Raw genomic sequence first — 27,194 nt, 5'->3', positions numbered from 1 at the left:
AATTTACCAATCTAGGCGATATGGATGAATATTTACAAAAATATAAATTGCCTAGACTAACAGAAGAAGAAATAGTTTTCTTAAATAATCCCATATCAGAAATTGAAATCCATCAAGCCATCAAAGAACTGCCTAAGAAAAAATCCCCAGGGCCTGATGGATTCACCAGTGAATTCTATCAAACATTCAGAGAACAGTTAACCCCAATATTACACAAACTATTCGACATAATAAGCAAAGAGGGAGTCCTACCAAACTCCTTTTATGACACAAGCATGGTACTAATTCCAAAGCCAGGCAGGCCAAAAACAGAGAAAGAAAACTATAGGCCAATCTCCCTAATGAATATAGATGCAAAAATCTTAAATAGGATACTAGCAAAAAGACTCCAGCAAGTGATTAGAAGGGTCATCCACCATGATCAAGTAGGATTCATACCAGGGATGCAGGGCTGGTTCAACATTAGGAAAACTATCCACATAATTGACCACATCAACAAGCAAACCAACAAGAATCACATGATTATTTCAATAGATGCAGAAAAAGCCTTTGATAAAATACAACACCCATTCCTACTAAAAACACTAGAAAGCATAGGAATAGAAGGGTCATTCCTAAAAATAATAAACAGTATATATCTAAAACCATCAGCTAATATCATCTGCAATGGGGATAAACTAAATGCATTCCCATTAAGATCAGGAGTGAAACAAGGATGCCCATTATCACCTCTATTATTTGACATTGTATTAGAAACACTAGCAGTAGCAATTAGAGAAGAAAAAGAAATTGAAGGCATCAAAATAGGCAAGGAGGAGACCAAATTATCACTCTTTGCAGATGACATGATGGTCTACTTAAAGAATCCTAGAGATTCAACCAAAAAGCTAATTGAAATAATCAACAACTTTAGCAAAGTTGCAGGATACAAAATAAACCCACATAAGTCATCAGCATTTCTATATAATTCCAACACAGCTCAGCAGCAAGAACTAGAAAGAGAAATCCCATTCAAAATTACCCAAGACAAAATAAAATACTTAGGAATCTATCTCCCGAGACAAACACAGGATCTATATGAACACAACTACAAAACACTTTCCACACAACTAAAACTAGACTTGAACAATTGGAAGAACATTAACTGCTCATGGGTAGGACGAGCCAATATAATAAAAATGACCATCCTACCCAAACTCATCTATCTATTTAGTGCCATACCCATGGAACTCCCAAAAATTTTTTTTACTGATTTAGAAAAAAACATAACAAAGTTCATTTGGAAAAACAAAAGATCAAGGATACCCAGGGAATTAATGAAAAAAAATACAAAGGAAGGGGGTCTTGCAGTCCCAGATCTCAGACTATATTATAAAGCAGCGGTCATCAAAACAATTTGGTACTGGCTAAGAGACAGAAAGGAGGATCAGTGGAATAGACTGGGGGCAAGCAACCTCAGCAAGACAGTATATGACAAACCCAAAGATCCCAGCTTTTGGGACAAAAACCCACTATTTCATAAAAACTGTTGGGAAAATTGGAGGACAGTGTGGGAAAGATTAGGCTTAGATCAACACCTCACACCCTACACCAAGATAAATTCAAAATGGATGAATGACTTGAACATAAAGAAAGAAACTATAAGAAAATTAGGCGAACACAGAATAGTATACATGTCAGACCTTTGGGAAGGGAAATACTTCAAAACCAAGCAAGAATTAGAAAGAATTACAAAATGCAAAATAAATAATCTGGATTACATCAAATTAAAAAGTTTTTGTACAAACAAAACCAATGTAACCAAAATCAGAAGGGTAGCAACAAATTGGGAAACAATCTTCATAAAAACCTCTGACAAGGGTTTAATTACTAAAATTTATAAAGAACTAAATCAATTGTACAAAAAATCAAGCCATTCTCCAATTGACAAATGGGCAAGGGACATGAACAGGCAATTCTCAGCCAAAGAAATCAAAACTATTAATAAGCACATGAAAAAGTGCTCTACATCTCTTATAATCAGAGAGATGCAAATCAAAACAACTCTGAGGTATCATCTCACACCTAGCAGATTGGCTAGCATGACAGCTATGCAAAGTAATGAATGCTGGAGGGGATGTGGCAAAGTGGGGACATTAATTCATTGCTGGTGGAGTTGTGAATTGATCCAACCATTCTGGAGGGCAATTTGGAACTATGCCCAAAGGGCGATAAAAGACTGTCTGCCCTTTGATCCAGCCATAGCACTGCTGGGCTTGTACCCCAAAGAGATAATGGACAAAAAGACTTGTACAAAAATATTCATAGCTGCGCTCTTTGTGGTGGCCAAAAATTGGAAAATGAGGGGATGCCCCTCAATTGGGGAATGGCTGAACAAACTGTGGTATATGTTGGTGATGGAATATTATTGTGCTAAAAGGAATAATAAAGTGGAGGAATTCCATGTGAACTGGAACAACCTCCAGGAAGTGATGCAGAGCGAAAGGAGCAGAACCAGGAAAACATTATACACAGAGACTGATACATTGTGGTACAATCGAAGGTGATGGACTTCTCCATAAGTATCAATGCAATTTCCCTGAACAATCTGCAGGGATCTAAAAAAAAAAATACTACCCACAAGCAGAGGATAAACTGTGGGAGTAAAAACACCGCTGAAAAGCAACTGCTCGACCACAGGGTTGGAGGAGATAAGACTGAGGAGAGACTCTAAATGAACACTATAATGCAAACTCCAACAACAGGGAAAAGGGTTCGAGTCAAGAACACATGTGATAACCAGTGGAATCATGCGTCGGCTATGGGAGAGGGAAAGGCAGGGGGGGGGGGGGGGGGGAGGGGGGGAGGGGAGGAAAAGAAAACGATCTTTGTTTCCAGTGAATAATGTATGAAAACGACCAAATAAAATAATATTAAAACTTAAAAAAAAAAAAAAGAAAAAAAAAGAAAAAAAATCACCAGTTATGTATACCTGAAAAAAAAAAAAAATATATTTAGAAAGAGAAACCCTTGAAAATGTATTTACATTGACTAGAACTATCCAAAGGAAACTCAAAAGCAACATAGTTGCTCCAGTTTAGTATGGTTAATAAACACAGTGATGTAAAGTAAGAAAAAAAGGAAAATGGTAACAAGATAAATGAATGAAGACAACAAAATCAGGACAGAATGCTGATTAATTAAAATAATCAGGTTTGACCCCAATGAATAAACAGGAGATTAAATCTCACTGCCTTCTTTGCTAAGATGAGGTCATGGTGCACCATCAAACATAATGCAAAGGCTTCAAGGATGTTATCTCTCCCCACCCCTTTTTTAATTTTATTGAACAAAATGGCTCTCAGTTAAGGAAAAGGTGATATACACATCAATTTTTAAATGTTTCATTTTAAAAAATAAATACATGTAATCAGCCTTTCTTTTGTCAATAAGTAAGAGAATGGGAGGGTTACATAGCAAATCATTTGATATCATTTTTAAAGATGTTTTGAGATTTTATAAAGGCTCTTTTTTTGTTTAGTCTGTGGCTTTAATTGGGAGTTTAGTTTGTTTCTGTTATTATTCTTAAATAGAATTTGTCTAGGACTGTTTTTTTGGTTCTGATTAGCCTGTCTACTATATATATATATATATATATATATATATATATATATATATATATATATATATGTATACATATAACTTGATGAAAGCTGAAACAAAATTTATCAATTAATAAAGAAAATCTTCAGCATACACGTACAAACTTTATAGAAAACATTTAAATCAAACAGTGACATGCACACAACTGAATTTTTTCTAATTATGAAGGAAAAACAAAGAAGCATTATCAGCTTGTTTAACTGAGTATTCTAGTGCTTTTGCTTTATTTAGCAGGCATAACTGCATTTATTAAAGCTAAGTACATTTTCCGTAACCTTAAAAAAAAAGGTCCTAGGTATCTGAATGGAGTGCTACTCAACAATGAGATTAATCAAACAAGCATGTATTTATAAAACATACACTACATGCCAAGAAATGCCAAGCCCAGGAGGTATAATCACATATGACTGTTCAAATAAAAAGTCTCTTTCGTCAAAGAGGGTCATTTAGATGGTAGTGAGCTATAAATTGGAGGATACACTATATTAGAGTCAGCAAAGGAAACATGAGAACTGGGGAGAGTAGCACAAATATTTAGCATGCTTGCAGCTACTGCCTGCTGGAGCTGTGCTGTGATGCCAAGCAATGAGGAGGACATGCAAGCAACCTTTCTCCATCCAGCCTTTTGCCTGTGATCCTCTAGCTTCTTTCCTCCATTTTCACCAGAAGCAGCAGGGTCAAAAAGGTTTTTCATATTCTTAATGAAAAAAAAGTCTGTTAGTGGCACCTAGGTAGCACAGCAGACAGATTACCAAGCCTGGACTTGGGAGGACCTGGGTTCTAGCTGTGTGACCCTGGGGGCAAGTCACTTTACCCCAGGTGCCTAGTCCTTACTGCTCTTCTACTGTAGAACTGATACTTAATGTTCATTCTAAGATAGAAGATAAGGATTTTTAAAAAAAATAAACAAAAAAATAATTTATTTCTTCATCTCCTTTATATAATTTATTTTTTTGCATTTTTTATAATGTACATCAGAGGTGTCAAACTTGTAGCCTGAAAAACTCCAAAATGGCATGAACCAGAGTAAAATGTAACTCAGAAATGTTAAACAAAATAAAAAATACAAAATGACAGATAGTTTTTATTTCTTTTTCTAAGTCAATATGGCTTTTGGTTTTTTAAATTAACATGTGGCTTCAGGGGTCTGTTTCTACATGAATTTGACACCATTGATGTATATAACAGTACAATAGTATATGTATGAGCATAAATATCCATACATTAGATTGTGTTCAAAAACTTTTTACCAATGGATGCAATAAAAGAACTTTAGAGAGTATAACTATCGGTGAGAAAACATATTTACATAGAATTATAATTCAGGGCAAAGAAAAGATAGGAGAATAGCAGGAAAAAGTACAAAACTCTCCACTCCCACACACACAAAAAAATCCTCCAAACAGATCTAGAAAATGTACCAGACCAAATAATAACTGGGAAATCTAAGAAGTCAGGGAGTCATTTTTCCAGCCCAAGGCAGCATAAAGAAGCACTCTAGGGGGCAGCTGGGTAGCTCAGTGGATTGAGAGCTAGGCCTAGAGACGGGAGGTCCTAGGTTCAAATCTGACCTCAGACACTTCCCAGCTGTGTGACCCTGGGCAAGTCACTTGACCCCCATTGCCTAGCCCTTACCATTCTTCTGCCTTGGAGCCAATACATAGTATTGACTCCAAGACAGAAGGTAAGGGTTTTTATTTTTAAAAAAAAGAAAGAAAGAAAAAAAGAAGCACTCTAAAGCCCAAGACACCAGGGCAAGAGAAGGTCCCAGTCACATTCCAGGGCAATGCAATGAGAACAAGTACCAACTGGCAGCTTTGTCACCTATTATCCAGTTCCAGGATGTACAGAGATTCAAGGTATTTAGAGCAGGGGCTTTCCAGAGTAGGAAATCATCTCAAGATCCACACAGTATATCAAGAAATGAGTAGAAGCAAGCAGCAGTAATATGCCTCAGGTCCTAGAAACTGAGAAGGATCTCAGTTTCAGCTTCTAGCCCTGTCTGAAGCCTGTAGAGAAATAACACTAAAAGATGTTCAAAAATATTTATAGCTACTTTTTGAGGCAGCAAAGAATGGGAAACTATGGGGAGCTCCTAAATTGGGGAATGGATGAACAAATTATGATATATGGATATAATGGAATACTACTATGCTTTAAAAATGATGAAGGAGATAGTTTTAGAGAAACCTAGGAAGATTTGTATGAACTAAGACAGAGAAAAGTTTATAGAAGCAGAAAGACTAACACAATACTGATGACCAACCACAACCACAATTCCAGAGGACTCAGGATGAAACATGCTACTCTCCTTCTCTTAGAAAGGTAAAGGAATCAAGAGTGCAGAATATGCCATATTTTTATACAGGACCAATACAGAAATTTATTTTACTTACTTATGCATGTTTTTAACAGGATTTTTGTTTTCCCTTCATTCTAAATGGAGTGGTGGGGCAGGGAGAGTGAAATAGGGGGCAGAAAGGAGGGGTAGATTTTGGTTAGTTTAAATTGATAAATAAAAGTTATGAGCTACAGGAAAAAATAAGTCTATCCAAAGTGTATATAAAATAAACATAAGGATACATGGTGAGAAGTTGCATGAGGTAGTGGGTGTATTAAAAAAAGATAAAAGGGGAAGTTTTGTACCCCGAGGGAAGCTTGGACTTTCAGGATGGAGAGGGGGAAAGAGAGGAGAACCCTCCTTCCACAAAGCAGGGTTCAGGGGAGACAGCAGATGTAACGAGTTGGCTCAGAGAGAGGAGAGGGGATTTGAAGATTTTCCCCCTTCTGCCTTCCCTCCTTAGCTAAAGCCTCTCTCCCAGATTCCCTCTTGTCCCTCTTGTCCTCCCTCCACTACTCAAGACCAAAGGGTCTCCCCCTGATCTGTTCACTCACACTCAGCTTGGGGAACAGATAACTTTTAATGTTAACTCAATCAGGTAATACAAAAGGAATAACAGGCAGGGAAGAATGAGAAAAGGAATGTGGGAAAAGGGGTCCCTGTCTCTATCTAAACCCTTTTCCCCTCCCTCCTCGAGTTTGGGGGGGAATCAAGCCTTGGCAGCCTGAGCCCCCTGAGAGAATGTCAGGTTGACTCACCCCTGGGCAACAGGAGCTGAGGTAAAGTCTGCTCAGGTTTTTCTTCAGAAGTCCCTTCAAGTGGGAAGTGCTGGGAGGAAAGATTTCCAGTCACCAGTAGGAAAAATGGGTAACCCTCAGGATAAAGCCTTTTCCGAACTTCTCTCTTCAGTTTCTCAATACCAAGAGACCTCACTGCTCTCCCAGCCAGAGACTTCTCTCAATTCCACTGCTGGGGCCCCTCCCCCGTCGAGGTGATCAATTTCACATACTCTTCAGCCTGGCACTTTTTCTCTAGTGCCAGTCTCTGTCACATGGGTACAGAACTGGTCTCATTCACAAAGATATGGCCTCTAGTCCTATCTGTGTCACATAATGGTTCAGTGACCCTGAAAAGGCTGCTTAATGTCTTGGTAAAAAGATACAAATTGCAGAGAAGAGGTCTCATTTTTATTAGAATGAGTAATAACTCATATAACATTTGAGGTATAAAAAAACAAGCATAATGATACTAGGAATACAGTTAAGGGATAAATCTATAAATGCACATCTAATACACTAACACATGTATCCAATGGTACACATTTATTAAGCACTTACCATGTGCCAAGCACTGTGCTAAATGATGGATAGGACTTTATAATGCAGATAGGGGGGGAGAAGAGGACAAACATATATACAAACAAGTGCTACATAGGTTAAATAGGGAAGAGTTAACAGAAGGAAGGAACTAGAATTAATAGGGGTTTTTGAAAGGCTTCCTGTAGAAGGTGTGGATTTAGTTGGAACTTAAAGGAAGTCAGAGAAACCAGTAGGTGGAAATTAGGAGAGAGAGCATTCCAGACATGAGACAATACCCAGAGGCAAGAGATGGAATGTCTGGTTTGTGAAATGGTGAAAGGACCAGTGTTACTGGACTGAAGCATACATGCTGGGAAGTAAAGTATAAAAAGATTGAAAAGGTAGAAAAGGGCTAGTTTATGAAGGGCTTTGAATTCAAAGAGAAGACTTTATATTTGATCCTGGAGGTGATAGGCAGCCACTGGAGGTTTGAATGAGAAAATGACGCTGTTGGACTGCACTTTAGGAAAATCACTTTTAATGATCCAGGCCAATCCAGAGGAACTTAGGAGAAAGAACACTAACCACATCCAGAGAAAGAACACTAACCACATCCAGAGAAAGAACTGTGGGAACAGAAACATAGAAGAAAAACATATGACTCATCACGTGATTCAATGGGGATATGACTAGAGTTTTAGTGTTAAAAGATCATTCTACTACAAATATGAATAAGATGGAAATAGATTTTGAACAATGATACATGTTTACTCAGTGGAATTGCTTGTCAGCTCTAGTAGGGGGGGTAGGGAAGAGGAGTGGGAAAAATAATGAATTATGTAACTATGGAAAAATATTCTAAATAAATAAAATAAATTTAAAAATAAGGAAAATCACTTATTTACTAAATTAAAGAAGGATTAAAATGGGGAGGGACTTAAAACCGGCAGAGACCCACCAGCAAGCTATGAGTATAAGTATGAGGTGAAGAAGACCTGCACAAAAGTGATGGCAGAATCAAGAGGGGAGGAGGAGAACTATTCAACAGATACTTAAAACTGAGAAGCAATGATAAATAGGAGAAACAGGAGAGAATGGGGTTCAGAAAATCTAAAAAGAAGAGAGTATCAAGGAGGAGGGAGTAACCAACAGTGTCAAAGGCTGTAGAGAGGTTGAAGAAAATTAAGATTAAGAAAAAGCCATTGAATTTGGCAATTTAAGAAACTGATGGTAGTTTTGGAGAGAACAATTTCTGTGGAATGATAAAGCCAGAATATCATTTGTTAGGGATCCCTCTTTGAGGAAATTAGCCACAAAGAGCAGAAGAGATATAGGAAGATAGTGAGAATGGAAGAATCAATTGAGAGTTTTTTTCAGAATAAGGTAGACATAGGCATATTTGCAGGCAGTAGAAAATGCGTCAATAGACAAGACTGAAAATAAGTTAGAGTGGGGATGACAGTGAGGACAACCTGTTGGAGAAAACATGAAGGAATGAACTTGAGCAGGTGGAGTGTTAGCACTGATAAGGAGTAGGGGTCACCTCATCATGTGAGATGGACTGAAGTAGGAGAAAGTATAGGATATGAGCAATATGAGATAAGGAAGAGGGAGCTAAAGGCAAATGACTTCAATTTTTTTATAAGATATGCATACATATATTAACATACTGTGAATTTTTAGATTTTCTCTGCCCTGATTAAATCTTTAAAATCCTAACAAACAGGAATGTCTACACCCCTACTTAAGGATTAAGTGTTGAGGAGGATGGCCTATGACAAACATGTGCTAGCAAATGACAAATAAGAAACAACTGACAGACCCCCTGGGCTGTCCTAAGTTAAGCTTAAGCTACCATTGGTACATGTGAGAAGCAGGAAGTGATATAAAAAAAAGTCTATATATTCTTGTGACTTCCTCTTGTCGCTCTTTTTCACAGCAGAGACGTAGCTGGTGGCATTGTGCTGGGCGTCTTGGTGTGCCTGCAGCTCTTGTCCAGTTTTGGCAGTGAGTGTCCTTGGTGTGGTAACTGGGAGAAGCTCAGTAGCAGGGGTCAGGTGAGGCATCTTCCCTGAACTCTCTCAGAGTTTAGGTTGATTCCTTTTTTTTTCCTTTACCTTTCCTAAAATGCTATCCTCTTAGGAGGCCCCTCATCTCAAAATAGATCTAGTGGCTGAAAGCCCAGCTAGTTTTAATCTTGGAGGAGGCCTCGTGGCTAAGATCTCTGAACTTCCCTTGGTTTAGGCTAGGCCGAAGAAATGTTATGCCCCTTTCTCTCTCTCTTCTTCTTCTTAATTCCTTCCCTCTATATTAATTAAACCACCATAAAATTCCCAAACTGACTTGAGTATTTCTATTGGGATTTGAATTAATCCCTGGTGACTATCAGTATGATATATTAGTCAAAACCCCCTAAATTTACCCCTAACAATACCTATGCATATAGTGAATAGTAAAGACTCACATTTATAAAGTACTTTAAGATTTATTCTGGTTTTTTTTTCACAATAACCTTGTGAGATGGTTGTATAAGAATAACTATTCCCATTTTACAGATAAGAAAACTAAGCCTCAGAGAAGTGAAAGGATTTGCCCAAAGTAACACAATATAAGATTAGAGCCAATATTCAAATCTATGTCTTTATAAGGTAGCAGATTTAGAGTTAGAAGGAGCCTGTGCATTCATTCATCTAAGCAACATCCTCAAGAGAAAGCCCAGAAGTATTGTGACTTATTTGCCCAATGTCATATAAGGTGTTACATAGCAAAACCAGAATTTGAACTTGAATCCATTAACTCCAACTATGGCACAAATATGGCACTCTTTCTAAGATACTATAAGAACATCTAAGTGATTATCAATCCAGGCATGACTACACTTTGCCATCCAACCAGTTCCAAATGCACCTAAGACTATCTAACCCATAGTTTGCCAGCTTTATCCAGAACAGAACGAGAGAGTGCTAAAATCTGGAGAGACTTTGATCTATGGCATTCCCTTGATATACCATTCTACTCTGTCAAAAAAGGAAAGGAAGTTCTAATCTGGCATGCTCTACCTGTTTCAAGATCAAATGCAATATATGTCCTAAAACAGCATTAAAATAAGCTAATAGTTTTATACATATGACAATTACATTTGAACAATTCTTCAGGTGAATTATAAATGCAGTAAGAACAAAGAAAAAATAACATTTGAAGAATAAACCAAAATATAATGCTTATATTCCCATCTACATGACCTTAAAACAGATAAAATTCCAAAACTCTTCTCAGGATCTACAGTAGTAACAAGACAGCACATAACCAATCAGAAATAAAATATGCCAGAGGAAGAAAAAATTTTCTGCAGAAAGTATCTAAGACTAGAATCATTTACTTTTTTTTTTAAACCCTTACCTTCCATCTTGGAATTAATACTGTGTATTGTTTCCAAGGCAGAACAGTGGTAAGGTCTAGGCAATGGGGGTTAAGTGACTTACCCAGGGTCACACAGCTGGGAAGTGTCTGAGGTCACATTTAGACCTAGGACCTCTGGTCTCTAGCCCTGGCTCTCAATCCACTGAGCTACCCAGCTGCCCCCTAGAATCACTTACTTTCTAAATTACAAAAGTTTAACAAGCTACATATGTTCTGATAGGAGAAAAAAGGAAGATATGTAAAGCTTAAAAGCAATTTCAAGCCTTATTTTTTCAGACTATTTCAAGAATTTTATTCTTCATTAATTTAAATTCCTTAGGGAAAAAATTCTCGAGAGCAAACAACCATTCTTTAACTCATCCATAGAATTAAATAATCATCTTTTTGAAGAGGTGAGGGAGAAGGTTTATGACTATGAAACTGCATAAAACATGAGACTTTTTCCATGTATTATTGGTAAGTTTTGCTGAATTTTTTTGCTCTGTTTTCCTTTTTTTTTATAAGGGATAGATGAAAAAAGGAAAGGAGAATGTGGATAATGTAATAAGAAAAGATAACAAGAATCAATTTTTAAAAAATAATAATAATAATGCTATCTGGGGAATGCAAATGGGCAAATCTCAGAATCAGGATATCTGTTACATAAGCCTCTTTCTGAGACCAGGCTACCTGCCCAAGTAAAGGAGAGGGAAACTGGAGCCTAGATACAGGTCATGAGGGTAAGATAAGTCAAAAATATATATGCTTAGGTATATACTTAAAAATTAATAAATGCCTAGCAAGTGGTAGCTGGGGAAGACAGGATATCTTTAGTTCACAGCAAGGGTAATGGCTGAAGTCTCAGGGACTGAAGAAGCAAGACCTCCACTCTGGTTGCAGAAGTGGCATCTAGGAAACCAGGGGAACATCTGTTCTGGTAGTACCAAGGGTAAAGTAAAATGGCAGTAATGGTAGCAGGAGCAGTGGGGGTAAAGGTCTCCCAGGTTTCAATGTCATTTAGCTCCCTTCCTGCTCTAGGTGTTGCCAAGCTGTTTGAGTCAGTTACAATAATGACCCAGGTACCTGTAGCAGCTATTTAGGCAACATTAGGAAGCACCACCCATCATCCCCAGCCCCAAATAAACACAACCTATCCCAGGCAAAAGACTGCATGGATCCCTAGTGAAAGGACTGGCATGAATATTTGAAACATGGCTTTGCAACTGGCTATCCCAGAAAGAATACCATGTGAACCTTTTCTGAATGGTTGGTTAATCCCACAAGACCCATTCCAAAGGATCATCTCATGTACCCCACTTTGGAGACCATTAGTATTAAGAATTCTAACGTTGGCACCTCCTTTCAAACTTAAGGTTAGCACATTGCCCAGATATTAAACACTTAATAAATGCCCCTTTTTAAAAACCCTTACCCTTCCATCTTAGAATATTAAGTATTGGTTCTAAGGTGAAAGAGTAGTAAGAGCCAGGCAATTAGAATTAAATGACTCTCCCAAGGTCACACAGCTAGGAAGTATCTGAGACCAGATTTAAACCAGGGAGAATTCTGTCTCCAAGCCTAGCTATCCATCCACTGAGCCACCTAGCTGCCTCTAAGAAATGTCTGCTGACTTCAGGTATATAAATTACATATATCTATATATATGTATATTGGTATACACACACACACACATACATATATAGTATACATACTATATATAGTATATAAACTTCAGAAAACCCAGCAAAGCAAATTAAAGGTCAAGAATCCAACTAAGTAAATACTGGATTGCTTAACATTTACTTTTTTTTTTCAGAATTTTAAGCTTTATGTTCTATTGAAACAGGAAAAGGTTGAATATGAAAGATAAATTTCTATTGTCTTTTAAATATATATGTATGTATGTCATATATAGAAATATATGAAATTCAACACACTGTTCCAAAGCTGTTCTGCTTGTCTATATCACCCTCTGGATGTCTATCTGTTCTCTTCTGTGCATTTTGTTTAAAGGTTTTATTTCAAATATTAACTTTCTTTTCTTTGCAGGAAGAGAAAGAAGTATAATGACTAAATACCTCCCACTCCCACATAGTCAAAATATTTAAATTTAATAGTAAATCTGGTTTCATTTATAAACACTATTTACTTTATATTATTTGTTTATTTAGCATCAGATCTCTCTCTCTCCAAAATCTTAGCCTTGATTGAATAAATGAAGACTTGACCCACCACTTCTGAAAGTTTGTCAATCTCTGTTCTAGTTTAACTAGCTGAAAATTAACCAGTCTCAAAAAAGTGAAATCAGAACTTAAACCAAACATTTGGTCAACAGCTGCTAAAGGTATAAATAGGAAGTACTGTTATTAGCAACTTAATTCATGGCAATTCATTCCCTACAAGTCTGAATATAAATAATAATTGATAATCATAATAAAAATGGTATTTTGTCATGTCAATCAGTCAATAAGCATTTTATAAGTGCTTATTATGTGCCAAACACTGTGTTAAGTACTGAAAATAAAAGAAAGGGGAAAACATTGTCCCTTCCCTCAAAGAGTTCATATTCTAACAGGAGTGAACACAACATGCAAGTCATATACAGGGCAAATGGAAGGGCATCTCAAAGCAAAAGGATTGGAGGAGGACCAGGAAAGTTCTCTTCCAGAAAATAAGATAGGAATTGATTCTCAAAAGAGGTCAGGAAGCAGAAACTAAAGAGAACATCCCAAGAATAGGGGACAGTCTGTGCAAATTCAAAACAAAAACAACTATAAGATAGGATGCCCCAAGGGCAGCTATATGGCTCAGTGGATTGAGAGCCAAGCCTAGAGAAAGGAGGTCTTAGTTTCAAATCTGGCCTCAGATACTTCCTAGATGTGTGACCCTAAGCAAGTCACTTAACTCCAATTACCTAGTCCTTACCATTCTTCTACCTTATAACTAATAACATCAATTCTAAGATAGAAGGTAAGGGTTTAATAGAGAGATTTTTTTTTAATGAAGGAAAAAAAATAGATAAAATATCCTGTACATTTTGGAAGACATCCACGTCTTCCAAACAAAGGTCCAAAGAGCAAGACAAATGCAGCTGAATTGTTAGAGTATAATAAGAGGAGTTAAAGTGTGAGAAGACTGGAAAGAAGGAGCCAATTTGTAAAATGGCAAATGGAGCAGTTAATATTTGAACCTGGAAGTCATAATGAATCACTTGGGTGACATGGTTAGATCTGTGCTTAACGAAAATCACTTTGGTATCTTAAACTTGAAGCAGGGAAGCCAATAGAAGTCTACTGCAACAGTCCAAGACAGAAGTGTTGAACTTACACCAGGTGGAAAGCTTTTTGAGGACAAAATAGGGGATTTGTGATATGATGTGATGGGGATGAAAGAGGTTGTGAAGATAAAAACAGTAAGACTTGACATTAGTTGAGATATGTGGAATGGGTGTGAAAAAGGAGTCAAGGATGACACTGAAGCTTCTAACGTAATGTCATATAAACAGTTTGGGGCTTCCTAAATAAAAATCTAATGGCAATTTTTTTGTTGAAAGGTTACATAAAATTTTAAAGTTTAAAGTCCAACCCCTTCAAGATTCAGACAAGGCAAACTGAAAAAAAAAAAATATTAAGTGATTTGTCCAATCTCATACAAGTTGTGAATCAGCAATAGAAGGAAGATTTAGGCCCTGGTCATTTTGTCTTTGTGTTCTGTGGTATCCCAGTTAAGTGATTATATGCCATTAGTCTAAAAAACAAAAATCTCCATTATGCTTACTGTCTCCCTTCAGCTATTATTTCATTTTAACTGAATAAAATGTACTTGGCTCTATTCAATTAAAATTTATTTGGGGTCCTATTAGTTATCCAAAAACCAGAGAACTATAACTAAAATAATTAAATGATTAAGTAATATTTATTAACAAATAAAAATCCATAGTGAGAAACTTTAAAAAGGCAGCAAAATAAATGCAATATTAATAATCCCTAACTTCAACCAAATTTCACTTTATACTGAAAAAATACCCAAGATACCTTTGATAATTTCATACTACATATTATAAACCTACTTTCATTAGGATTAAATCAGAAGAAAAAGTTCATAAAAGATGCCCCCTTTTAAGAGACCTTTGTCAAAACCCCATTCATCCATGTCTTCCAAACAAAGGTCCAAAGAAAAGATTTAGGCAAAATATAAATCATAAAAATAAGAATAAAAGCTATGACAAAGTTAAAAATATAAAGCAATCCTTCACTGAAATCCTACTGTAATGCCTCATCATAAGATGAAGTTCTCAAAGGTTTTGCCATTAAAGGACCATGCTTTGCCAGCTGAAAGTACTCCAGGACACATCTGACCATAAGTCTTATGTTAAGTTATCCAAGAAGCTAGATAAGTTCTGAAAAGCTCAAGCAACACAAGAAAGCTGGCCACCAGGTAATTCTTTTGATCACTCAAAAAGATAGCACAGTGGGACCCAATGAGACCATCATCTGTTTTGTTTCAGTTGGATGTATAAATAAATGCTTATTTACATGTGATTTTAAATACATGTGGTTCAAGGTATGAAATGTCTAGAGATTTGTGATTTTATTAGGCTGGCCTTCAATCTACTACACCACACTACATGCAACTCCATGTAGATGTGACATAAATAAGAGGGACAGAAAGCATATGAATAAAGACCCTAGATTTTGGGAGAAGAACTCACTATTTAACAAAAACTGCTGGGAAAACTGGGAAATGGTATGGCAGAAACTAGTATAGACCATTATCTCACACTCTATACCAGTGATGGCAAACCTTTTAGAGGAGTGCTGGGCCCTGTCTCCACCCCACCCCCAGACTGCATGCCATGCCCCTACCCTCACCAAGTGCCAGGCCTGCTCCACCTCCCCCCCTTACTCCATATATGGGAGGAAGAAGCACTCCCACTGGGCTGCTGGGCAGAGGAGCAGGTGAAGTAATGTCCTCAGCAAGTGTAGAATGGAGGAGGGGAGTAGCCCAAGCACTCTGCTCCCCTCTAGCTCTACCACCTATGAGCAGTTCATCTTATTCCCTGTGCACTCCCACTGGGCTCCTGGGCAGAGTGGCAGGGGATGTGAAAAAAATGTCATCACGTTTGGTAGATAGGGGGAGGGGAGCAGCTCTCCCCAGGCCTTCTGCTTTCTAGTAATGAATTGGGAGGGAGGGGGAAAGTGGGGACATGAAGCATGCATGCCCACAGAAAGCACTCTGCATGCCAGCTTTGAACCTGTGCCATAGGTTCGCCATCATTACCCTATAGCAAGATAAGGTCAAAATGAGTGTATGATCTAAACATAAAGAGTGCTACTATAAGTAAATTAGGAGACCATGGAATGTTCTATCAGATTTATAGAAAAAGGAAGAATTTATGACTAGACAAGAGATAGAGAGCATTAGAAGATATAAATGAATATTTTTGATTAAATTAAATTTAAAAGCTTTTTGTACAAACAAAACCAATGTAACCAAGATTAGAAGGGAAATAACAAATTGGGGAAAATTTTTATGACAAATTTCCCTGAGAAAGGTCTAATTACTAAAATTTATCAAGAACTAAGTTAATTTTATAAAAATACAAAACCCCAATTGACAAATGATCAAAGGATATAAACAAGCAATTTTAAGATAAAAAAATCAAAGTTATCAATAATCATATGAAAAAGTGTTCTAAAGCATTCTTGCCTAGATAAATGCAAATTAAAACAACTCTGATAGGCCAATATGACAATAAAGGAAAGTGATAAATGTAGGTAGGAATGTGACAAAATTGGGACACTAATGCATTGTTGGCAGAGCTGTGAAATGATCCAACCATTCTGGATGGGCAATTTGGAACTATGCCCAAAGAACTAGAAAACTGTGCAAATTTGTAAATTTGAAAATTGTACATTGATCCTATAATAAATACCACTACTGGGTCTATATACCAAAGAAAGCATAAAAAAGGGGAAAGGACCTAATTGTACAAAAATATTTATAGCAGTTCTTTTTATGGTGGCAAAGAATTGAAAATTGAGGGGATTTTCATCAATTGGGGAATGGCTGAATAAATTGTGGTACTTACTAGTGATGGAATACTAATAAGCTATGAAAAATAATAAGCAGAATGATTTCAGAAAAAGCTGGGAAAATCTATATGAATTGATGCACAGTGAAATAAGTAGAACCAGAAGAACATTGTACACAGTATCAGCAATAGTGTCTGAAGGTCAATTATGAAAAACTACTACTCTCAGCAATACAATGATCCAGGAAAATTCTGAAGGACTTATGACAAAGAATGCTATCCACTTCCAGAGAAAGAACTATAAAGAACTAGTCAGATGCAGATCATAGCATACTATCTTTTACATCAGGTTATTTACAGTTTTATTTTGGGATTTTGGTTTTATGTATTTATTATCTTATAACAATGACCCAATATGAAAGTATGTTTTGTATGATAATAAATGTATAATCCAGACCAAATTACTTACCATCTCTGAGAGAAGGAAGGGAACAAAGGGAGGAACATAATTGGGATCTTTTATAATTCCAGGAAACATATGTGGAAAATTGTTATTGCATGTAATTGGGAAAATAAAATATCTTTGAATTTAAAAAAAGACTTGCAATAAAGAAAAAAACAGCTTTTAAATCACTAATGGAAATTAATCTTCAAATGAAGTGATTATTTATAGAATATACTACTTAAAACCATCAACCTTGAAGTCTCATGCAAGTGATAAGGAAACCATGTTTAACCACATATACCATCTGTTTATCATCTGAACCATTCACTTGGATATCCTTGGTAGAAGGAGAAACTGTAGATAAAAGCTTTCTAGAACTACATCTCTGCTTTATATTTTGCAAGGAATCTTTGCCTAAGGTAGTAATCTTTACTATCTTTGTTCACATCTATGTTTATTACAGAATCGCATAAGTTAGGAATGAAAGGAACCTTAGAAAATAAATCCAACCCATACCCAAAAAGGAATTCCCAATACAAGCTATGTGACAAGTAGTATATAATTTTTGTAAAATCCAGACTTAAGATATTTTTGAGAAAAAAAATAATTTTTTTTATTTTTAGAAATAAATTTAGAAATCTAAATTTAGAAGTAAATTTAGAAATCTAAGTTTAGAAATAAATTTAGAAATTTAAAAGAAACCTAAGCTGCATCAGAAGATCCAGAATGAACTCTGGGATGTATTGAGTGAACTTAAATGGGTTGAATATATTTATTCTGAATGTAAACTCTTATGTCAAAGGGTGTCCCCTAATTGGCTTTTTGTCAATTCACCTACCAAGCACTGGTTTTGCACTCTCTCTCTTATTTTCCTCTTATTTCCAACTATTGTAGTTTCCTCCTAGAAAGTGCAATGTTATATGCACCCTTAGCTAGAAGATCTTTAGAGGTATACTAAGCTAGTTATGTTAAATGATTCATTGGGGAAACTAGTCTCCCAAAGAATCACAGGAGTGATTATGAAGCTAGGATTAACTCTCCCCTTGCCTATTTTTTGCTAATCAAATCAAGAACTTAAAAGTACCCCTACTTACCATGTATAATTGAAAATCTGTTACCCTAAAAAAGAACTACATTTCCCAGGAGCCCATTGACTTCCTGTCATTACATACTTCCTGTAGATAGGGGATATTAGGTAAGGACATGGAAAGTCCCACCTGTTTATTTACAGTCCCGAGTTTGGTGGTGGGAAGGAGAGTGTTTGAAATGGCTGATCAGCCATGGGCACATGGTTTTTATTTTGTACCCTCTTTATTTCCTGATTTCTAATGATCATTAATAAAATTCTTGAAATATAATATTTTTATTAGATTTATTTTTTTATAACCATTAAGTATGAGAGTTCACAAGTCACTCATTAGAGTAAGTGACAACTCCAAAGGCCACTGTCCCCCTCCGCTCCCCCAACCTTGGGCAGTGCTAGGCAAATTGAAAGACTGTCACTGGTTTCTGTGAAGAAGGAAGAGTGACAGGAAGTGATGTGGAAGTATAAAAGAGACAACATGTTCTAGGATTCATTCCCTTCCCGGTTGGAGAGATTGGTTCCAGGCATTCCTTTCCTGGCTTCTGAAGAGATTGGTTGTGGAGATTCCTGCTTTGGCTTTGGAGGAGGCTGTGTTGGTGAGGAGACCCTCTCTGCTCCTTGGCGCTTCAGTGTGACATTCCTTTCAGCATGAGTTCTGTGGAGAGACTCTTTTCCTTGGATCCTGCATCTGCTTGCTGGTGAGTGACTTGGACTTCCATGTGGAGATTGGAACTTTGTGGGAGAGTGAACTGAACTTCATTGGATCAACACTTAGGGTAGGCTAGGCAACTCCTTACCTCTTTCCCTCCTACATTTCAGACTTCAACTCTTTCTCTTCCTCATTATAAATAAAAGCTAACAGTTTTTTTTTTTCTGGCTTAGAGATAATATTTTGAATTCATGGACCACAACACTTAATGTATAACTCTCTTATCTAGTCAAAACCCCAATTTAACCCTTACAGTAGTTTAATCCAGATTCTATCTGAAGATCCTTCAATGAGGGAAAATTCATCATTGTGATCCCATGATCCTGGTTTTGTTAACTCCCCAAGCAGCCAATTCTTCCACTTATGTATAGCTCTAGTTGTTACCAAGTTTTTCCTGACATCAAGCCAAAATATGTCTCTTTTCAACTACTACTGGGGTCAAATGGAGCAAGTCTGATCTCTCTTCAACCTGACAGCCCTTAAAATTCTTGAAGATAGCTCTGATTCCTCTCTAAAACCACTCCCCCAAGCAACCCCAGTCCCTTCAACCAATGCTTCAATAATATGGACTCAAAAACTTTCATCATCCTCAGTGCCCTCTTCTACATTTCTTCCAGTTTATTAATGTTCTTAATATGTGATATCCAGAACTGAACACAATATTCCAGATATAGTCTGATCTGAACAGCTTATTGAGCAACTATTGTCATATTTATATTTTTAATGACTCAAAAAACAAAAACAAAAAACTTTAAAATAAACTCGTTTTCTACTTTAAAAAAACTTTATCAATTCTTTGAAATACTATCAGAGCAAAAAATGAATTGTTTCAAGTTCTGCACATTTAGCTTATTTATCCCATGATCATATTCCTCCACTGCAGAGAAACTTATTAAAGTCACCTCAGAGAATAATAATTTTGTTACTGCTTTAGATCAAGTGCTGATTCTTTAGAGAAAACATTTTTTTTTTAAAAATTCACAGTATCCAACAACATGGAAATGGGTTCGGATCAAGGACACATGTGATACCCAGTGGAATCGCGCATCGGCTATGGGAGGGATGGTGGGGGGGAGGGGTTGAAAATGATTTTTGTTTCCAATGAATAATGTTTGAAAATGACCAAATAAAATAATGTTTAAAAGTAAAAAAAAAATTCACAGTACTCTCTTACTGTTACATTCAATCACACAGAATAGCACATCTTTAAAATAAAGCCATTAAATATGTGCTCATAACAATACAAATTCTGATTCTACCTTTCTTCTAAGGTGCTAAAACTCTACAAAAAAGAGTCTCTCCAGTTCATCTAGACATTCCTCATGCATGTCTTCATTATTATTATTATAAGCAACAGTGGAGATGTTTAGTCTTCACCTAGACCCAAGAATATTCCTGTAAGACTGATGATATGAAGCAAGTCTGAAGGGAAGCAAACTTTCCAGTAGTACAAAGCACCTTAACCCTTTTCTAAACAAATAATTCAAAAAATTCCTGCAATTTTCTATAAGAAAGAATAAAAAACTACTCTACTAGTAACAATGCAATAACACAGAAGAAAAACAACTGCTTGATCACATGGGTCTACAGGGATATGATTGGGGATGTAAACTCTAAACAATCACCCTAATGCAAATATTAATAATATGAAAATGGGTCTTGATCAATGACACATGTAAAACCCAGTGGAATTTCTCATTGGCTACAGGAGGTGGTTCGGAGGCAGGGAGGGAAAGAACATGAATCATGTAACCACAGAAAAATATCCTAAATCAATTAATTAAATAAAAATTTTCAAATTAAAAAAAGAAATAAAAAGATTAAAGCCCCAAACCCTGAAATTGGAATTCTGGATTATAAAAATGTGGAAAAAACTCTTATATAGAATTTTTTTCAACCTAATCATTAAAATTCCATTTGAATTTAAAAAACAAAAGCAAAAGGCTGAAAATATAGGTAAATATCAAATTATTGTAATAAAGATGGTATTTCTTATACCTTGCTAAAATAAAAATTATTACAGGAGAGGTTCTAACAAACTGACCACTCATAAAATATCAGATTCTACTGATTAAAAAGGGGCAGGCAGTTCAGAGGAAGGAGATCTAAATTTGAACAGTATCCCTGACACTTACTGATTCTGTGGCACTGGGCAAGTCACTTGGCCTTTCTATGCTTCTATTTCTTTATCAGTTGAGGTTGTTGAAAAAACTAATTATAAATCCTGACATGCTATACACAAAATGGCAAGCTATTATTATTTATGTTTACTAATAAACTTAAATTATAATAATAGTTAATATTTATAGTATTTTACATTTTCCATAATAATTAGTAAGGCATATTATTTCACTTGAGGTTACCTTTAAAAAAGGTACTACAAGTATTATGACATCCACTTTACAGTTAGAAGTTGTGATTTGCCAAAGCCACTAAGCTAGAAAGGCTCAGAAGCAGAAGTTGAACCCAGGTCTCTCTGACTCCAAGTTCATCAATATCTCCTATCAAGCATACTATCAGAAATAATAAAACAAAGAACTTTACTGTACAAGTAAGAAAACTAAGACTCAGACAAGCAAAGTCAAGAGTGTATGTGATGAGGACAGAAAGCAGTCCCAGGATTGTGACTTCCAATAAAGGTGCCACATACACTGCCTACTACATACACTGCCTACTTAAAGATGCCATGATAAAGAAAAAAAGCTGGCCAGAGGCATCCTTAGTGGCACAACAAATCCTGAAAGTATTGATATAGCCCTACCTTGGAAACACATACAATGCTGGTCAAAAACAACACAGTTTCTGGATGTAATCCAATTCAACCCCAAAAGTCTATATACCAGTGATGGTGAACCTTTCAGAAACTTTCAGAAGGTGCCATGCACCACCCCACCCCCACCCCAGAGCCTGTATGAAGGAGAGCCTACTTCTTTTTTAAACCCTTACCTTCCATCTTAGAATCAATACCATGTATTAGTTCTAAGGCAGAAGAGTGGTAAGGGCTAGGCAATGAGGGTTAAGGGACTTGCCCAGGGTCACCCAGCTAGGAAGTGACTGAGATCAGATTTGAACCCAGGACCTTTATCTCTTGGCCTGGCTCTCCAACCACTTTTCAAGATGTTGTTGACCACCTTAGGCAGCTCTCTTCAGGAAAAGCCAGGTAGGAGAAATTATTGGGCCAGTAAGTCCTGCCACAACTCAACTGAGGGGAGGAGAGGCAGCTTAGATAGAGTTCTAGAATAAAATAAGCTTCCCTTTTTTAAAAAAAAACAAAATGGTTCTTTGGGGCTATTCCTGATCTGGGTTCAAGTCAAGTCTGGACTTGCAGGAATTGCTTTACCAATGATTCTTGTCTGGCTGCACACCACCTGAACTGAAGTTTTCTAGATGATGGTAGTGCTACCAAGGGCCCTCGTGCTCCCCTGAGTCCTGGAGGGGGTGGAGTCTTAGTTTCCTTCCCTTCAGCCTTGCTAAAACTCTGATGGGAGTAAGGGTTGCTGCAGGCAGGCCTTGATGACCCCCCCAAAAAAGGGGGAAGGGAGTCTTGGCACAGCAGAGAGGACTCCTCCTGGGGAAGTTTGCTGAAAGCAAAGGAGGAGCCCCCACAGGCTCAGATGTCAGATAGGGGTGAGCATCCAACACTGTTTTCCATCCTGACACCCAGAGGGGTTACACATGACCCCCTGGCAGGGCTAGTTGAGGCTCCCCCAAGAGCCTTGGCCTCTCCTGAGGGAGGAGGGTCAAGGAAGCCCTGGGTCAGAGAGGGAAGAAAGTGAGGGGAGTGACCTGAGTGCTCCTCAGGGGAAGGAGTAAGCACAGGGGAGCAAGGAGGTGGGGGGGAGGGGGGGGGAACACAGTTCCTCCTCAGTTCCTCTGCATTTCTAGTAACTAACTCTGTCAAGAGCAGCCTGTCTGCCCATAGAGAGATATCTACATGATGTGCCATTGGTTGACCATCACAGGTTTATACTAAGTGTCTGCTATGTGCTAGGTAGTTCAAATAAAAAGACAACACAGGGAAATCTACCTCCAAAAGCACTCACATTTGGCAATAGAGGGAGAAATCAAGATTCAGGGGATATAATATATACAGATAGGTATTAACTATTATTTGAAGATGAGAAACATTAGCAACTAGCAAGAGATTTCTGCAGATTGTAGCCCACTAACTAAATAAATCCTGAAGGAGACCAGAGATTTTTAGGAAGTGACAGTAAGGAGAGATTGCATTCCAGGGAGAAGGGACAGTCTGTGCAGAGACAGAGGTAAGAGATAGCATGCTGAATTCTGGAGAGGAAAACAAGTAAACCAGTGTGTAAAGAGGAATAATATGAAATTAATGTGGAAAGGTAAGCTGGGGCCAGATTGTGATGGGCTTTAAATGCCAAACTGAGAGGTCTATATTTTATCCTAGAGTCAATAAAATGTCACTGAAATTCTTGGGGAAAGAATGACATGGTGTGGAGGATGGATTGAAAACAGAAAAGAATGGGATCCTAGAGTCTTAAGTAGAAGGCTCCAGCAACAGAATAGAAGTGATAAGTGATTAGGGTGGTGGTCATCTAAATGGAAAGAGTAAGACTTTATTGCAGTAGAATCAACAAGATCTTCTTCAAAGACTGGATATTAATTCAACTGATATTTTATCAATATGCACTCTTCTATGACCACTCAGAACCACATGCTCAAAGGTTTTCATAGCAGGGTATTATAAATTTGTTTTTCAAATTACAAAGTGTAAGGCTGATTAATAATTGTTAATTAACTCTCTGAACAACCTGATAGTAAATAAAATTTCAATGAGTAAAATTTTGTTTTAGATCCCTACAATTTATCTCCTAGACTAAGATTCTACAACCTGAGACAAGCAAAATGATTTTTTCATAATAGGGTACCTATCTTTCTAGAGAGAAAAAGGACTTTACACAGGAAAAAAGTGAGTTTACATAGGGAAACAGCCAGAGTCCTAACTCTCCTTCTTTTCCCTTTATTGTTACTAGGGAACTCAGTGCTATGGGTTTGACTAAGGAAGACCTAAGTTCAAATTTGACCTCTGACACTTTGCTGTGTGACAGTGGGCAAGTCACTTCATCTCAGTTTGCCTTAATCTGATGGAGAAGGAAATGGCACATCACTCCAGTATCTTTTCCAAGAAAACTCCATGAACAGTATGATCCACAAGGCCACCAAGAGTCAGATATACATCAACAACAAACATTGTGAGAAACCTGAGACTAAAGGGTGCATTCGCACAGGGTGTCTGTCCTCAATAGGACACCCTCCAGACAATGACCACTCTTCTTCCAAGGCCAAAATCTTCCCATTTACTGACTTCACCTCATTCCTAAAACTTGCCTAGTCCCATTAATTATCAATTATCAATCTCCAATACATGTGTGCATGTGTGGACACTCATACATACACACATAGCATGTCAGTTTGAAAAGGTTTCCCTTCTCTAGACAGTGGCAACTAAGCCTTTTGGTATTTGGAGCATTCTTTCATTGTCTGATTTCACCCCTCCCCTTAGCATAGGTGATATTCTTATTTTAAAAACTGAAGTGAACTAAAATTAATTTGGTTTTGATACATTCAGGACACCCCTTTAAATGACTGTTAAAAAAAACAAAACTCAAAACTCGAAATAAATACTTTAGTTTAGGTAAGCACAAGAAGGAAAAAAGCTAACTTAATTTGAGGTGGTGCAAATTATAGAGGAACAATGATGCATTCATTATATATCTGAATGCAGGATATGAGTCATAAAACAAATTTCATCTCAAGGAATCTTATAAATTATTTTTAAAAATTCAAAATTTTTTGAAATTGAATTATTCGTTATTGAAGGTTCATGGAACTGAGTATGAAGCATAAAAGAAAAGTTGGGATCTATAGCATTTTAAGATTAACAAACCGTTTGCACACATTCTTACAAAAACTAACCTAGTACCCCACAGAAATGGGTAGAATAACTATTATCCTCATTTTATAGATGAGGAAGGTAAGGCTTAGAAAGTTTCTGACTTGACCATGGTCAATAAAGTGTTCAAAAGAAAATTCAAAGCCTTGTAGTAAAATAGAATAACACTGGGACAAAGAGTCACAGGCTGCTGCCACTCCAGAATTACCTCCAGACAAGCCACTCAATCTCTCTGGGCCTCTGTTCCCTCCTCTGTAAAAGAAAGGGATGGCTTAAATGACTCCTAAGAGCATCACCAGCTCTAAATTTGTAACATTGGGAGCTAAGCCTACAACTCCTAATCTAGGGTTCTTTCCTCCTTCAAGTATTTCCTAGTTCTCCTTATAATCTAAATACCTTCTCTGGGAGAATTCCTCGAATTTATACCGAATATAAATCTTGTTTGTACAAAGTTGTTTGCATGTTGTTTATTCCGAGAGGCTGTGGGTGGACTCCTTGAAAGTGGAAATGGAGTGTGTGTTGTTTTGTTTTTATTTTTGTCTTTCTTTGTATTCCCCAGCGCCTGGCACATAGTAGGCATTTAATAAATGCTCTTTGTTATTGACACAAATTCTGCTTCCCTTCCAAGTTACACAAAGATTCTGGCAACCAGAGCTACCTGAAAAACTTTATTCTGCAAAAGGAAACGGGGCAGAAAAAGAGGAGGGTCCTTCTCTTCCTTCCTGCCCACCCCACTAGTTCTCGTTCTCCCTAGCCCAGCCCCGCTCTCTCTCAGGCTTTGAGAATCCACAACAGGTGAAGGAGGGAACTGTCCAAGGTTATCTACCTGACTCAGGGGCGAAGGAGAGGCCTAATGCAACAACACCTGGACTCAAGAGGACGGGGTCAACAACTCCTCCTAGGAGTTTAAAAAAAAATACTTCACTCAGAGGCATTTATTATGCTGACCGAGTGCCAGACGCTGCATGGAAAAACAAAACCAGCTCACTCCTCGGGGTGGAAACTTGAACCACGAGCAAGGCCCGAGATGACCAGGGGGAGCCCGAATAAAAAGGGGCTGCTGCCCCGGGAAAGCACTGCGGGGCGAGTCAAGCCAGAGCTCGCTGGGGGCGAGGAGGGCAGACGTCTTCGGCCTGGCTGCTGCTGCGGCGGCGGCGGCGGCGGCGGGCGGGCGCTCCCCTCCTCCCCGCCGCCCTCGCCTCGCCTCGCCCCGTGGGTCGGTCCCTCCCTCCCTCGATCGCTTGCTCACCTCCTCGGCGTGCTTGCGCAGCGCCTTCTCGCGCTCGTACTGGGTGATGAGCTGCTCGTTGTCGTCCCGCAACAGCTCGAGCTCCACCTGGTGCTCCTGGTCCTGCGCGAACACCGAGTCCAGGTTCTCGAGCACCGCCACAACCAGCGGCATCAGCTCCTTCACCACCTCCTCATCGTAGCGCCCGATCAGGCGCTCGAACTCGCGGTAGATGGAGCCCGCCAGGCCAGACACCCGCTCCGACATCACGGCCCCGGAGCCGCCGGGCTCCTCCTGGTACACCACGCCATCTTCCAGCTCCATGGTGCCGGCGCGGCCCAGCCCGGCTCCGGGGAGACTGCACGGGCCCGGCAGGGGAGGGGAGAAGGGGAGGAAGGGAGGGAGGGAAGCCTGCTCGCCCTAACTGCCACCCGCTGCCACCGCCGCAGCGCCGCCAACTGCCCGAGCAGCCTAGCCAGTGGCGCGCCGCCCTCGTCACCGGCGGAAGGTGGGGCTCCGGGCTGCCGCGTCACCAGAAAGGGGCGGGGCTCCTGCCGGCCGCAGCGGCCGCGTGAGGTGGGGCTTTCCCGGGAGGCGAGGCAAAAAGGGCCTTATGTCATCGGTAAAGCGAAGGAAAGAGGAGGGGCTAGAGGAGGGAGGAAAATCCTATATCATCCTTTCCCCCCTCCCCCACCCGAGTCTGGGGCACGTGGGGTGGAAGGCGTCTAGAATTTGGACGGTGCAAAGGTCTGCAGAAAAGAAATCACACCACTGTTGCTTGTGGGTGGGGCTTGAGGGAATGGGCGTGGCTCACACAGAGGGAGAGGTTATAGGGGAAGGTCGAATAGAAGGAGGGGGAAATTCCATTTGGAAGGAGGGGAGGGTACTCCTGGAATGGGCGTGACTTGCTGTGGTTTGTGGGCGGGGCCATCCGTGGGAGGGATGGTCTTAGAGGAGTGGTTTGGGAGTTGTCCAGTTTTGGAGAGCGGGATTTGGTGGGAAAGGCGGAATCTGTCTTTGGGGTGGGCGGGGAGGTTAACACCCTGTCTGGCCTCCTTCGGAAATTCTGACCCGATGAGAGTGTGAATCTCCTC

General features: G+C 38.6%; 1 protein-coding gene across 2 annotated transcripts in view; it reads right to left on the bottom strand.

The window, feature by feature from the left end:
• SPAG9 (sperm associated antigen 9) overlaps positions 1 to 26,618 on the bottom strand; it is a 226,480-nt gene extending 199,862 nt beyond the window's left edge. The window contains exon 1 of one of the 2 annotated variants that reach the window (XM_003340183.4): positions 26,122 to 26,618. In XM_003340183.4, the coding sequence (XP_003340231.1) occupies positions 26,122 to 26,424 (303 nt within the window). In that variant the 5' untranslated portion in view covers positions 26,425 to 26,618. The remainder of the gene's footprint in view (positions 1 to 26,121) is intronic. The other variant, XM_001363821.4, reaches the window with a different exon arrangement.
• Between the last annotated feature and the right edge of the window lie 576 nt (positions 26,619 to 27,194).

This window comes from Monodelphis domestica, chromosome 2, assembly GCF_027887165.1.
Source record: "Monodelphis domestica isolate mMonDom1 chromosome 2, mMonDom1.pri, whole genome shotgun sequence".
Lineage (NCBI taxonomy): Eukaryota > Metazoa > Chordata > Mammalia > Didelphimorphia > Didelphidae > Monodelphis > Monodelphis domestica.
The sequence above is the reverse complement of the archived record's forward strand: the minus strand, read 5'-3'. Positions and strand labels throughout refer to the sequence as shown.